At 39.3% G+C, this 15,127-nt stretch overlaps 1 protein-coding gene across 8 annotated transcripts in view; it reads left to right on the forward strand.

Annotated features, from left to right (window-relative positions):
• The window catches only part of LOC140741054 (serine/threonine-protein kinase tousled-like 2), a 162,953-nt gene extending 149,954 nt beyond the window's left edge, over window positions 1-12,999 (forward strand). For 7 of the 8 annotated variants that reach the window (XM_073070723.1, XM_073070729.1, XM_073070730.1 and 4 more), the window contains one exon: window positions 1,177-7,714. In XM_073070723.1, the coding sequence (XP_072926824.1) occupies window positions 1,177-1,344 (168 nt within the window). In that variant the 3' untranslated portion in view covers window positions 1,345-7,714. Of the gene's footprint in view, window positions 1-1,176; window positions 7,715-12,860 lie in introns of those variants that run through there. The other variant, XM_073070724.1, reaches the window with a different exon arrangement.
• The last annotated feature ends 2,128 nt before the right edge of the window (window positions 13,000-15,127 follow it).

The following is a 15,127-nucleotide window of genomic DNA, read 5'->3' on the forward strand; positions in this document are numbered from 1 at the left end:
TCAATTGCACTCTCCTTAGCCTTGATTGTAGCTCATATATCTGCATTCTTTCTCTGTTCAAGCCCTGCACATGAAAACTCCCTCTCCAACTGTGTTTGCCCACTCCTTTCCCCCTACTCTTCCCTTGAGCTCTGCATACATACTCACTCTATCTTTAGTACAGTATACCTCACATCACCACAGTTTGTTGTCAAGGGTTTGTCACGGAAAATCACAATATAGAAGTTTTTAGAAATGTATAATGTGGAGGTACAAGTAAAAGAAATATATAATTTTATAATGTTCCTATTGGTTTCTGGGCTCCATATGCCTTCTTATTTGCAGACAATATTCTTGTATCTTATAATTACCTTTGTTCTTCCTCTTCTCATAATCCCACTGTTTTTATCTTTCAGCCCTGCATTTCAGGTTTTGCCAATTTCAAAATTTGATTTAAAAAGTTCCATATTTCTGTAATACATTTCATTGCCTAATTGCTGTGAGCAATATGGGAGATCTACTTTTATTTTTAAAAAACACAACACATTAAAGGAACTGCAGTTCAGGACAGATTTCAGAATCAGATTTAATATCACCTGTTTATAAAGTGAAATTTGTTAACTTTACAGCAGCAGTACAATGAAATACATGAATAAATATAAGAGGGAGAAAACTGAGTTACATTAAGTATATACAGTGTGTGTGTGTGTGTGTGTGTGTGTGTGTATATATATATATATATATATATATTTCTACTAAACATTTAAGTTAAAATAAGCAGTGCAAAATAACAGAAATAAATAAAGTAGTGAGGTAGTGTTCGTTGGTTCAATATCAATTTAGAAATTGGATGGCAGAGGGGGAAGAAGCTGTTCCTGAATCACTGTTTTGGGCAGGGATGGAGGTGAGATGAAGTAATCATTTTCCAAGAACTGCTGATGGGTGAAGAATTGCCTCTTCTGCAGTGACATTCAGGGTCCATTAGATTTATTGTTTCAACAGTCCCAAATGACTAGCTCTTCATCTAGTTGTTTAGGTTATTATAAGTTTAGTTCCTTAACACTAAACTTCAAAGGAACTATTGTTACATATATTTGGCTTTCATTCCTGCCAGTATTGCATACATCAGGTATTTGGAGAGAATTCAGTACTTTTATTGTATTTGCATAAATTAATCTTTCGCTTATTCTGCTGTAGGCATTTATCCGCCGGTGTCTGGCATATCGTAAAGAGGACCGGATAGATGTTCAACAACTTGCCAGTGACCCATACTTGATGCCTCATATTAGGAAGTCAGTGTCTAGTACCAGTCCAGGTGTGGTCGCATCAACATCTGGATCATCAAGTAACAGCACCTCAAACTGAGCATGCAGAATATCCACATGATGGTATGTTAAAGAAAAGGAGTACAGAATCCGTGCTGGTTATGATTTGTACCAGGTGTTTTCTCCGTATGAATGTGGGGAGGAACGTCCTCACGGATTCTCCTAAGAGAGATGGACAGAGACTGTGTTGCTCCAGGCAGAAAGTAAGGACATGATGTCAGAGGCTATGAATAATTGACCATGACTGATGGCTGCTAACGAAAAGGACAATGATGAGAATCTGCATCCTGCTCCCATGTACCTTGGCAGCAGCTCAGCCTTGAACTGAAAGGGCTTTGTGCTGGTAGAGAGTGAACAAGATGGGAGTTCACTTTTTAAATTGCCTTCCTCTACCCACTCCCATCCCATTCCCCACATCCACTCATCAGCTGTCCAATTCCCCATTTCAAGTATTACAAATTGGGAATGGGAACTTCAGGTTGAGAATAAATGACACACCGGGGATTGAATTGTTCAAGTTTTTAAAACTGCCTGTTGGTGGCAGTGGTGTTCTTTCAGTTTGTTATGAATGCAACTCTAATGGTCTTTTAAAGAAAATTAGACCTTTTTCTCTTTCTCCCATGCCCACTGCCTCACACGTCTCAACTCACTTCACTTTTCAGCTGTGGTTTCTGATGCTTTTTCAATGTTGTGTTTTCTTTCACTGTTCCTGCAGTACTTTATTTTGCTTGGGTGAATGGATTAGACAGAGACAACACTAAAACTTCGAACAATCTGCAGTACAAAAGCTACTTTGCCACATAGATATGTTTTTTCAGTTTTATTCACCTTGGCAAAGTTTTTTTTAATATCAGTCTTGTTCACCCATGCCCTTCTCCAGCTTTTGGTTACCTTTCTCTTGGAAGATGCATGTAAATGTTAGTTATCAATTTGGTGTATTGAGTACATGAGAGGAACACTTTGCAATCAAGCATCGGTTTACACCGGAATTTTTTTTATGGGGGGAGGGGTCGAAATATAACTGAAAATATTCAACTGAGGAAAAAGCAGATATCTGACTTTTGAAAAGTTGACTTCTATTATCTTTTTAAATAGTAAGCCTTTCAGGGTTTGTTTGTTAATGGTTCAAGATGAGTGGATTTTTTCAATAAAATGCCGAGTGGTCTAACTCTGGACAACAAATGCTAGTTTATTAATTGGCAGCATCATACCCCTTCCCATTAATGCAGTGACCAATTCTTGAGCAACCAAAGAACCAGTTAAGCTGATAATTACACAGCTCTGAGTTCTAGGTCAGAGCTGAGTGAAATGCTACCAAACCCCATCCTGGGGCAATGGTTAAAAGCAGTTGGTCAGATGTATTGAAAGTCCCTGCCTCCTAGCCATGATAAGTCTGGCAGTACATTTCCGAGTATTCCACAATAGCTGTTTTTCTTTTTTTATACTCTGAACTTGAGAAGTTAGAACCAAACGTGAATCTCTGATCATGAAAAATTTTAACTTGCAACTTAAAAGTATAATGTGACAAAAGCTACTCTCAATGTTACAGCTTAGAGAGCATGTGTTTGTCTTATTGTTTTGTGATACCCGATCTTTTATTTGAATAGTTTCTAAATTTAAAAAAAATTGTTTTTAGTGGAGTATACTTCATTGAACTATAATCACAATCAAGATGTCCGTGTAAAATATACAACAAAATACTGATGGGGCAAAGGAGCCCAGGGTACAAACTTAGTGCCCCACCGATTACCTATACTCACAATCCTTTTCACCATTGAGCTTGGCTTGAAGACATTTCATTTTCCTCTATTTAACAACCAAAAAAAAATTGGGGGTGGCATGGTAGCGTAACAGCTTAGCATAATGTTATTACAGTGCCAGCGACCTGGGTTCAATTCTTTTGCTGTCTGTAAGAGCTTGTACGTTCTCCCCATGATCTTGAGGGTTTCCTACGGGTGCTCTGGTTTCCTTCCACATTCCAAAAGTATATGGGTTAGTAGGTTAATTGGTTACATGGGTGTCATTGGGCTAGAAGGGCCTGCTTTTGTGCTGTATTCCTTTAAAAATAAAAAAATAAAACCTCCTAGACCCGAGTCTGGTATAACCAAAAGCTAAGGTGACTAGCTTGTCACTGATCCTTTTAAAGTCTCCTTCAACTTAATCATGGAGAAGGGGATCTAAATTTCCAACTTGGGTCCTCCATGACCTCCATCCAGCACCCTTGCGTAAAAATTCCTGTTATTAACACAGCACAAAGAATGTTTAAAAATAAACTCACACTGCTTTGATTTCATCCATCTTGAAGGTGTTTTGGGAGGCTGCATTAAAAGTGAGGGATTGCAAGCATTGTGCAAGTATCTAGTTTTTGAATAGACTTTGATTTTTTTCCTTCATAAAATTTTGTGCCTACACCGAGCTTATTAATCCAGTGCTGCCCAGAATGTCTGATCTAAGTGTTGATCTTTGCATCTAAGTATTTCTGCCCCTATCTGGGTAGAGTGCATATGTTTGCAAAATACACTAATCATAAGTAAACGTTGTACAGCAGTGAGCAAATTGTGCATTTATATTGAAAAGTTGTGACTCTGGTTGTGGGGAGAGCTATTCCACTCCCTCCCTCCCCTCCCTCATCACTTCCTCTTGTTCGTTTCCTTGCTCACTCTCACACTCCTTTGCTTCATCATTCTCTACCCTTATCTCTAGCTCTTTTGTTGTGCCTATCCTTTCTATAATTTGCAATTTGCTTGCAATGTGCTATTTGCCCCTCTTAAGTAATGTTTATCCCGTACTCCCACTAAAGCTTCGAACAAATTTGTGGTGCTTATGGACTAACCAGTGGCATCAAGCACAAGATGTCTCCATTGTCTGGTATTATTTTGCTCTTTCCCCTCCCATTTCCAACCAAGCTTATGGTAGATTTGACCAAAATGATAAAGGATTAAGACCTGTTTTGTGTTTATAGGAGCAGGGGAAGTGCAAATTTTCAAGAACTTTGCAGAGTAGCCCAGTAGTTTGTGTGAAAGCATTTCACAGCAAGCGATACTTACTCCCATTGGAAAAACCCTGAAAAGAAAACAGAACATTAAATGTTGCAAATGATCAGAAATTGGAACTGATCAATGCCATTTAGGGATTCATCTCATAGGCACTTTTCTTCAGAAATAGGAAGTAGTTGCTTGAATATCGAGGGTTCATCTTCTCTGGAAAATAAAGTTGAGATATAAGGGCATCCTCTTGACTTCAAGGCAGTTCTTGGAATGGTAACCCTAACAGTTGTTGAATTATGGAAAAGTCTTTATGTAGCCTGTGGAATTAGATTAATTTGGATCAATTAATGAAATATGCTGCTATTTCTGTGCCTCCTCTCCCCAAAAGTTCTAATAGCACAGAACTTTTTTTAATCTCTCTAGAAATTAGGATATTTTGTTGGTTCAAAATCAATAATCCCATAACATTAAGGATAAGGAAAGCAATTGGGATTAAAGTGTTACCTACAGATTGGCCAAGTAAAACAAAATAGCAAACAGTATCAGTAAGTCTAAAGCGTGCCTCAGATTAAAGGCAGCATTCTTGTGCACAAGCATTTTTTAGGTCTGTGAATGGAATGGAACATGCAATCAGTTGTTGTGCAGAAACCTGCCCAAAGTTTGCAACAAACTTCAAAATATCATGAATTAATAGCACCTTGTGTGTGCTTTCTTAAATTTGTCTTTTCTACTGTTTTGTTGAAGTGTTGTTGCAAGTCTTGTATTTCAGTGCCAGTAGTATGCAATTTAGTGAGCTATTTTAATTATTTTAAATAACTGATTAAATTAGTCAGGTTTCCTTTTCTAAATAGTTGTATGAGTTTACTTAATACAGTAGAAAATAGTAAATGAAACTCAATTGCAGAAAATGCAGTGTTTTGTCAATTGACTCCAGTATTTTCTGCTTTTATTTCTAGTATCAATGCACATGTGGGGTATGTTATGGTTAGGAATATTATTACCCTAAAGAAGAGGCTGTGAAAAACCATAGTAAGTTGGGTACTATGCAGCCAGAGGAACTACTTTTACACAGAAAACAGAGTTTGCAGTTGACAGTAGTGTCTTGATGAAACAGCAGCCTCTTCCAGGAGTAATTCATAAATCATCAATCTGATTCTCATAGGGCTGCATTTTACTTTCTCAAGTTTAGAAGTAGTTCTGCCTATTGAGAAAGGGGCATTTTAGAAGATTAATATATACTGATCTTTTGTCAAAAGACTAAGTGAAGGTGTGTTCCCTTGACCAGTGGTCCCCAACCTCCAGTGGCCCAGATCAGAGGCGATTGCCGATTTCACTTTCTCTACGCAATCATTGCCTCTGATTGGGACGACATTTATGTGCCGAGCGGCACCTAATTAATTAGCTTGTTTATTTCAGCTTTTTTCTGAAAGATGTGCTGTGTGCGTTCCACCTACCGCTGCATCCCCTGCATGCTTCGCGGCCCGGAGGTTGGGGACCACTGCCCTTGACTGCTTGTCTGAAGATGAAGAGAGTGCAGTGCAAACTGGAAGAGGTGGTTACTTTAGCTTGTTGATGACCTGCTTGGATAAGTTTGCCTGATGGCCGCTACAATAGACAATGCAGGTTTTGGCAGTATGAGCACTGGCAGTTGTCCAACTTTCCATTAATCTGGTCTCACCTATCACCTGCTCTAAAGGAGAGAGTTGCCTGTGCAGAGGTCTGACTGGAAGTAATGTCTGTATTACACACTTGCAGTTTTTTTCCCGCTTTGAACATTTGTGTCAACATTTTAACCAAGCAAGTAACAGCTTTGATCATCAATATAGATGGCAGTTAATACGAGCATCAGAAATGGGGAAAATGGCCCAAGTTCTGAAGTTGACCTGGGGAAAGGAGGGAACAGTTGATGTTGTGCAATAGCATTAAAGAGTTGGGTGTCATGTGCAGTCACTGAGAAATCTGCATACATAATAAATGCAGGTTAGTTAACTGTATAGAAATGTTCATAGTTTGTTCAGTGATCTTTGTCAGCTTTGCAGTTTAATCAGATAAATCTTGCTCTGGGAGTGATCAACAGAGCACCTTGCCAGCCCAGGTTAGGATTATTCATATTTTACCTTGAGTTGGATTTTCCTTTCCAAACCCACCCCAAAGTATACAGGTATGTAATCCATTCCTAGCCTTGAAATCGCCGCTCACCTGAACATTGTAGAAAGTTGCTAATTAGTATTTTTCAGATGAATCCTTAAAATCCATTTGCTGCAATTCAGTTAAACAAATCTTCAGGGTAAAAAAAGTGATTTTGTTCCTTTTTGAATGTGCATAATGGAGTTTATTTTCAAAGGGGGAGATCTCCATAGTAACAACAGTTCTCTGTTCATATGCTAATAAATATTAAAAATGTTAAATGTTCTTTCAATTCCTGACTTTTGTAGTGAATTCCATTGCAGCATGAGAACTTCTTGGCAGGTTGGAAAAGTTGATCCATTTCATATATCAATTGTGGTATTTGGATTAGCTGTGCTCTGCAACAGCTCATTGCAAAAAAAAAACCTAAATACATTTTGGTGGGTTTCAAATTTTTTTCCCCTTGAAGTGTTTTTATAAAAAGAAGAGGTGACCCAGTGTGCATTCTGATAAATTAGTTTTAGAGTCCCATAGCTTTCCTATGTCAATTTATGGGAAAACCTGTTTGGTTAATTCCTTTACTTGTGTGAGTTTGTTTTTCCAATTGGAATTTTGTTTATCCCAGTTGTACATTGTATACAAGCAATCTTTGGACAATTTCTCCTTTTCATGTTGCTCCTCTCCCTCCCTCCCCCCCAGCCACTACATCTGACAGCAAAAAAAAATCAGCAGCATTGCTCTGTGGCTGAGTGTCACTCTGCAATTAGACGTGCAGGAATTTCAGTTTTTAGTATTTCTTTCATTTTCTTTCATTGCAGCTAATTAAAACACTGTGAATAACTCCTGGTTTGTAAACATTCAGACCAGCTTATTTCTCCCTGTGGTTCCTCTTTCTAACAGTTCCTTTTGTTTTAAAGAAATGTGTACAAATGCCTCTATTTAACTGTATACTGTAGTGGTTTGACATCTGATTTCAACTGTGCGAGCCTCTCCTAGACAACAGCTTTACTTTAATGTACAAAAGAAATTTTAAAAAAATGAAGGGGTGAAGTTAAACCGGTACAGATATTTTCTTTTGAATCAAAAGGAAGGTACCGTGGAGCCCCTGTGAGTATGTGTCACTGTGAAATACATGCTTGGCTAATAACCCAGTCTGTTGACAAGGGTTGCTGTGTATATTTCAATAAATTGTATTGCTTTGTGCAGATACCAAACTGCTAGATGTCCATTGATAGCTGCTGAAATGTAGAAATTGTTCCTTTTATTCATCTGCTAATAAATTGAATCTCATAAAAATGTTTAAGTCCTTGAAAATATTATTTTCTCTTGTCTGGAGTACAATTTGTTTTGTGTCCTTTGGGTAACACCGCTGTTGAAATGTGACAGTTCTGGGTACTCGTCCAAGCAAAGCCTAAATATTCCAATGTAGTTATTGGGGAATGTAAACCAAGCTCTTTATGGATGGACTTACCATGTGCTCCTTGCATCGTGTGTCATCTACGCAAGTAAGTAACTTGAGGCTCACTTGCTAGTTAAGTACAATACAACAAAAAAACTGGTTCAAAAATGTTGCAGGCAGGTGGTTGTGAAGAAAACCATTTTTTTTTAAGGATTGTGAATTTAGATCGCCCCACAACACCTCACATCTTTCTTGACCTTGAAATCCCAAAAGACTTTATGGCCTGTGGTGCTCTCTCTTGCTTAGTCTATTGAAAGAGAGTCTGTGTACAGCAGAGTCTGATCAACAACAATAGCCAAATAATCTGTTTATGTTGCTGGAGCAATGAATATCAGCCAAGGCGCGCACAACCAATCTTATGACTGAGACTTGTTATAATGAAGCCAAAAAGTTACTTGACATGGATTTGTTTTCAACTAACATGAGTCTGATTCCATTTCACGTTCCAGTGGGAACATCAGGGCTAGGTATGGCCTACTGGAATATTAGAGCACCCCTGTCCCTGCAATTTGTTTCATGTTTAACTGCACCAAGAGCAAAAGAGAAAGGAGCAAGAGGTGGCCATTTGGCTGTCTGCTCCTGCTTGACTATTCAATATTCACTTCACAACCATTTACTTGCTCTACCACATGTACAGTAGCAACAGTTTGTATCATCTACAGGATACACTGCAACAACTTGCCTAAGAGTCTTGGCTCCTTCCAAAAACATAATCTTCGTCAGTTAGAAGGACAAGGGCAGCAAAAGCATAGGGAATGTCACCACCTGGAAGTTGTATTCCAAGCTGCACACAATCCTGACTTGGGAAAGATTCCATTGCTGGGTCAATTTCCTGAAACACTCTCCCTAACAGTATCAAGGATATATCCAGACCTAGAGGACTGCTATAGTTCAAGAATACAGCTTACCACCTTCATAAGGACAACTAGGAATGAGCAGCTAAATTCTGATTCAGCCTGCAAAGCCCACATTTCTTGAATGAATGTTTTCAGAAGAAGTAATGATTATGTCTGGTCTTTTGCCTCAAAGCAATTTTTGTGCTAACACCACAAATATCCATTGGTTCCCTTAATATCCAGAAGTCTATCAATGTGGATTTGAAATGTCCTATACTTGCCATCCTGTGGCCTCTTCAGTGTTTCGCAATGAGTGTGGAACTAGGGATATCTTTGCTGAACCCATGCCAGTTAGAATTGGACTGAGACAATCACAATCCAATTGCAACAAAGACAGCTTCCTTCCATCCATCAGTAACAACTGCATTCAAAGCTCAAAGTAAAATTTATTATCAGAGTACATACATGTCACCACGTACAAACCTAAGATTCTTTTTCTACAGGCATACTTGGTAAACAGGATCAATAAACAACAAAATGTGTAAATGCAGATGTAAATAAATAATGAGCATAAAATAACAAGATAAGAGTCCTTAAATGAATAACTGTTCATGTGGTAGTAATGGTTCTTGAACCTGGTGGTGCGAGTCCCGAGGCTTCTGTACCTTCTACCTGATGGCAGCAGTGAGAAAAGAGCATAGCTTGGGGGGTGAGGATCTTTGATGGATGCTGCTTTTCTACGGCAATGTTTCATTTAGATGTGCTCAAAGGTTGGGAGGGGTTTTTTTTTTACCTGTGATGTACTGGGCCGAATACACTACCTTTTGTAGAATTTTCTACACAAAGGCATTGGTGTTCCCATATCAGGCCGTGATGCAGCCAGTCAGCACACTCTCCACATCTATACCGGTTTGGCAAGGTTTTTGATGACGTGCCGAACCTCCACACACTCCTGAGGAAGTAGAGGCACTGTTGTGCTTTCTTCACAATAATATTTATATGATGGGTCCAGGACAGGTCCTCTGAGATGGTGACACCCAATAATTTAATGTTACTGATCCTCCAATGATTACTGGACCTCTGTTTCCCTGTCCTAAAGTTTACAATCAATTCCTTGGTCTTGCTGACATTGAGTGAAAGGTTATTGTTGTGACACCACTCAGCCAAATTTTCAATTTCCCTCCTGTATGTTGATTCATCACCACCTTTGATAGCCCATAATAGTGGTGTTTTCAGCAAACTTGTATATAGTGTTGGAGCTGTACTTAGCCACACAGTCATAGGTGTAAAGTAAGTACAGCAGGGAGCAAAGTACACATCCCTGCTGTGTTCCTGTGCTGATGGCGGTTGTGAAGATGTTTTTGCCAATCCAAGCTAATTGGGATCTACAAGTGAGGAAATCCAGGATCCAATTGCACAAGGGGTTATTGAGGCCCAGGTCTTGACGTTTACTGATTCACTTTGAAGGTATGATGGCCTTAAATGCTGAGCTGTAATTGATGAAGAGCATCCTGACCTGTATCTTTGCTGTCCAAAAATTCCAGGATTGTGTGAAGAGCCAATGAGATAGCATTTACTGTAGATCTGTTGCTTCGATAGGCGAATTGGAGCAGACCCAAGTCACCACGCAGCAGGGCTGTATCTACAGAAAATAGCGCCTCTGGCAAGCACTGAAATTGTGCCCCTGTCCAAACATTTGACACCCATCTTTTAGATAACTTTACCATAATATCAGCTCAAAAATGCAAGTCAAGCTTGTTAATCTTTTATTTAACAAATTATGGCATTACATGAAAATTATAACTGCACCTTCCTTGCTTTCACTGATACAAATTGGTCTATGATGTGATCAAAGTCAGTTTTTTCAGTTTCTTCTCTTTCTACACTCAGCAGAGCAAGATCACAGAGTCTGCCTTGACCCATGGAGGCTCGCAAATACGAAAGTATTAGTTTTAACTTGCTGAATGATCTCTCACAGCTGGCGATGGAAACTGCGATGGTTAGCATTATCTGAATAGCAATGCGAAGATTGGGTAAGACGCTCTCATCTCCATACTGAACAATAAATTCAAGAAGCTCTTCAGGTCTTGATATTTTCATGTTGACCCACCTTGATAGCAACATTCTGCAATCCAAAATTTCTTCATATAGCTGCTGTCCATCAACATCAGAGCTGTCCAATTCGTCAAATGAGTGAGGTGTTCTTTTATGACAGGGTCAAAGATGGCCAGTAGTTTCAGTAAGCCAAGGAAATTTCCCACATTGGAGTCATCGTCTAGCCGAAGTGACTCCCTGTGTCCTAGCAAAGCCGGGTTCTGAGTCGCAAGGAATTTTATGCAGTGAAGGATTCTCGTCAAGTTATCACACTACTTCTGCTTTTCCTTCTCAATCTGTGACTGAAATACTGTGTTAATAATTCCTCTGTTTCCAGCTAAATTTCTTTCCACTGTAAAGCTTTCCCGAAGATTCTTGGCATTTTCATGAGCACTAATCCTTTCAGGTGCTTTCCACTGATTGAGTCCACTTTCCTGCTGCAATGAGGATTGATGGTCTGACTGGGAATAGAGAAGACAACAGATACAAAATGCAGACTTTTTAGAAGGGGAATAGACCAGCCATGAGCGAGTCACTTCCTCACCACGACCATTTCCCAATTTCCTCTTGAACCAGATTTTGTTCATTGAGCAGTTATTTGTTGGTAGGAAAGGCCCCTCACTGTTCTGGAAATACTTCGAACCCAGCTTTATTATTTCTGTTCTCAACGCGTCAGGCAGAGTTGCTTTTCCAGTATCCTTGTCGAACTTCAGAAGTCTAATGTCATCCTGTTCAATCACTTGTGGAATGGCAGTTTGAGGCTCTTTGACACCATCCAGTTCACTAGGTTCAGTGTCGTCAGGTTCAACCTCGTCAATAAACTCAACATCACTGCCACCACCGTCTTCCCCTCCTGTCATGTCCACGTTCTTTGTGGCAGCCTCACTCTTAATCTCGTCATATTTGGATTTATCTGAATTGACTTCCTGCTCGGCTTGTGACGCATTTGTACTTGAGCCACCTTCGGATTCTAACAAACTTGTAGCAGGTGCAGGCGTCTCCATAGAACGTGTCGAACTACTTGTTCCGGGCTCTTCAAAGAAGGGCATGAATAACTTACTTGACTTCTTGGCTTCCTCTGCCTCCAACTTCTGTCTCTTCTGTCCTTCAGCTTCACTTTCCTTCTTCATGAAGAAACATTTCATGGTCTTCTTAACGCAATGCTCTGAAATAAGGCCATCCTAGTGCTTCTCACCCATGATAATCAAAGATCATACATCTGAAGAAAATTCTTTTTTCACTATCTGAGGATGGCTTGTCTGACTTTCATAGAAACTGCTCAGTGGCACCCCCCCCCCCTTTCAAGAGGCTCCCAGGGCACGTGACATACCTGTCATACCTTAGATACGCCACTGCCACTCAGCCAAGAGCTGATATGTTTCAACACCAGCCTTTCAAAATACTTCATCATTGTGGATGTAAGTGCCACTGGGTGGTAGTCATTTAGACAGGTTATCATGTTTCAACTTAAACCCATGTTTCCAACTTAAAAGTGAATTTTTTTTTAAAGTTTGCTTTTGATAGGTGTAGTTACCCCTGCTGTAAACTTTGTAGTCGGCACCTTACTTGGCTTGATGGTTTGGCCTTCGAAGCCTGGAATGTGGTTTAATAAAATCATAATATTTAATAATAACTAACAATAAAAAATTTCAGGCTGAAGTTCCAAAGCAATGACATCGGATTCTGTTGATGTCACTATTCTGAGAAGTGATGGGATGGATTTGAATTTTGTACATTTGTCCCAAGGCTAAGTGGTAAGCCTCAATGGGTTTTCGAAAGACAAATGATTTAGTTATCTATTGATGAGTAATATCAAGTATCTACAACTTCTGTCCCTAATCTTTTTCTTTAAATTGGATCTGCAAGTCCATTCAATTGTTTAGATTTAAGATGTGTAATGGCTTAATTGGCAAGAAACCAGAGGATCCATACAAAGGCAAAGATGACATGAACTTTGGTGTTTATTTTCTGATGTGTAATAAAGAAAGATTATTATCAGATTTTTAAAAAATTGATTTCCTCAACTAAACTTTCCTATCTTAATTTTTTTCAGCTTTACATGCAGTGACTTCTTGAATCGGAACTATCGAGTTGAACATTTATGTTTTGGTAATAACCTAATTAACTCCAGCATTGTTTGCAGATGCTATAAACATTACGAAACTAACTTGGTGTGTGTGTTTTCATTGTCTATTAATAAATACCAGGTTAACAAGGGCACTTTAGTATCCCACTGCACATGAAGCAAATGCAATCTCGTGCTGTCTCACGCATCCTGACTGACTTCTATCCCCTAGTTTATGTTTGCTTCTTTTTGTATCCTTCTCTATTCCAATATATACACTGGAGCCAACTTTCTGACCTTTTGTAATGCCGAGACCTCAGAAGACCTCCAGTGAAAGTCGTAGTTCACACATCGGTCACAGCTGAAATCTGTCTTACATTATGTCTTCCGGCTCATTCTCTATTTCCTTTCCATGAATTGAACAACCATTAGCTTTGCATTTATGAGACATCGAGTCCTGGCTAGATGTGTTCTTACTGGTAACCCAGCCCAACTGATGATCTCCTTAAGAGAAAGATTATGTCCTTCATAACAATGAAGTTGTTTATCTTGCCACCCTGCTGTGTCCTGTTTTTATTCTGTCTTCTATTTCTGATGTTCCCACAACCAGTGCTCTCACTTTAAGGACTCTTTATCTGGTTATTTTATGCTCTTGTTATTTATTGCTTTTTACTTGCATTTGCAGAGTTGGTTGTTCATCGATCCTGTTTACAGTTACTGGTCTATGGATTTGCTAAGTATGCCCACAGGATAAAGAATCTCAGGGTTGTATGTGGTGATATGTATGTACTCCGATAACAAAGTTTACTTTAAACTTCTGAAATTTGATTTACATTCTTAGAATAATTTGCCTCCCTAGGAATCTCCAGTTGTATCTGAGACAGAAGATCCCTGTTGCATGCTTGAAACCTTTCTCCACATTCCTATAGATTGTACCTATAGTGGAAAAGCTGTGTAACCACTTTATACACAACTGTTGTCATCTGCCTGAATCAAAACTGACCAAAGGACACCTGTGGGTCAAGTTAGAAGAGTGCAATAATATTTCTGACCTTTGATCTTTAAGAAGGAAACAAATTAAAACATCCCCAGTGCAAAGCTCCTGATGTCCTACATCAGAGTAATTGATGGAAAAAATGAAATGAGAAAAGATAGGGAAAGATTGAATAAGTCAGGACTTTATTCCCTAGAACGTAGAAGATTGAGGGAAAATTTGATAGAGGTGTACGAAATTATAAGGGGTGTACATGCAAGTAGCCTTTTTCCATTGAGGTTGGGTAGGACTACAACTAGAGGTCATGGGTTAAGGGTGAAAGGTGAAATGTTCAAGGGGAACCCTTTTCACTCGGAGGGTCATGAGAGTGTGGAACAGGTTTGCCATGCCAGTGCAAGTGGTGCATGTGAGCTCAATTTCAATGTTTAAGAGAAATTTGGATAGATACATGAATGATAGTGGTATGGAGGTCTTTGGTCCTGATGCAGGTCAATGGGAGCAGGAAAATTAATGGTGCGTCAAGTTCTTGTGCTGTTGTGTTCTACAACTTTATGATTTTGGACTATTTATTTCATTTTTTGCACGTACTTATTGCAATTCATAATTTGCTCCTCCCAAAGTGCAACACCTCACACTTGTCTGAATTAAATTCCATCTGCCATTTTTCAGCCCATTTTTCCAGCTGGTTCAGATCCCACTTCAAGCTTTGGCCTTCCTCACTGTCCACTACACTCCCGATCTTGGTATCATCTGTAAGTTTGTTGATCCAGTTCACCAGGTCATTAATAGGGATGACAATGGATCCAGCACTGATCACTGTGGCACTCCACAAGCCACAGGCCTCCAGTCAAAGAAGCAACCATCTATCACCACTCTCTGGCTTCTCCCATGATTCCAATATCTAATCCAATTTACGACCTCATCTTGAATACCAAGTGATTCTACCTTCTTGACTGACCTCACATGCAGGACCTTCTCAAATGCCTTGCTAAAGTCCATGTAGACAACATCCATTGCTTTGCCCTCAACTTTCCTGGTAACTTCTCTGATAAACTCTGTATGTCTGATGGACTCAACCTACCACACACAAAGCCATGTTGACTATCCCTAATTAGTCCCTGTCTATCCAAATACTTGTATATCCGGTCCCTTGGAATACTTTCCAGTAACCTTCCCACTGCTGATGTCAGGCTCACTGGCCTATAATTTATTGGTTTATTATTAGAGCCTTTCTTAAACAGTGGATCGATATTAACTACCT

This window comes from Hemitrygon akajei, chromosome 18, assembly GCF_048418815.1.
Source record: "Hemitrygon akajei chromosome 18, sHemAka1.3, whole genome shotgun sequence".
Classification (NCBI taxonomy): Eukaryota; Metazoa; Chordata; class Chondrichthyes; order Myliobatiformes; family Dasyatidae; genus Hemitrygon; species Hemitrygon akajei.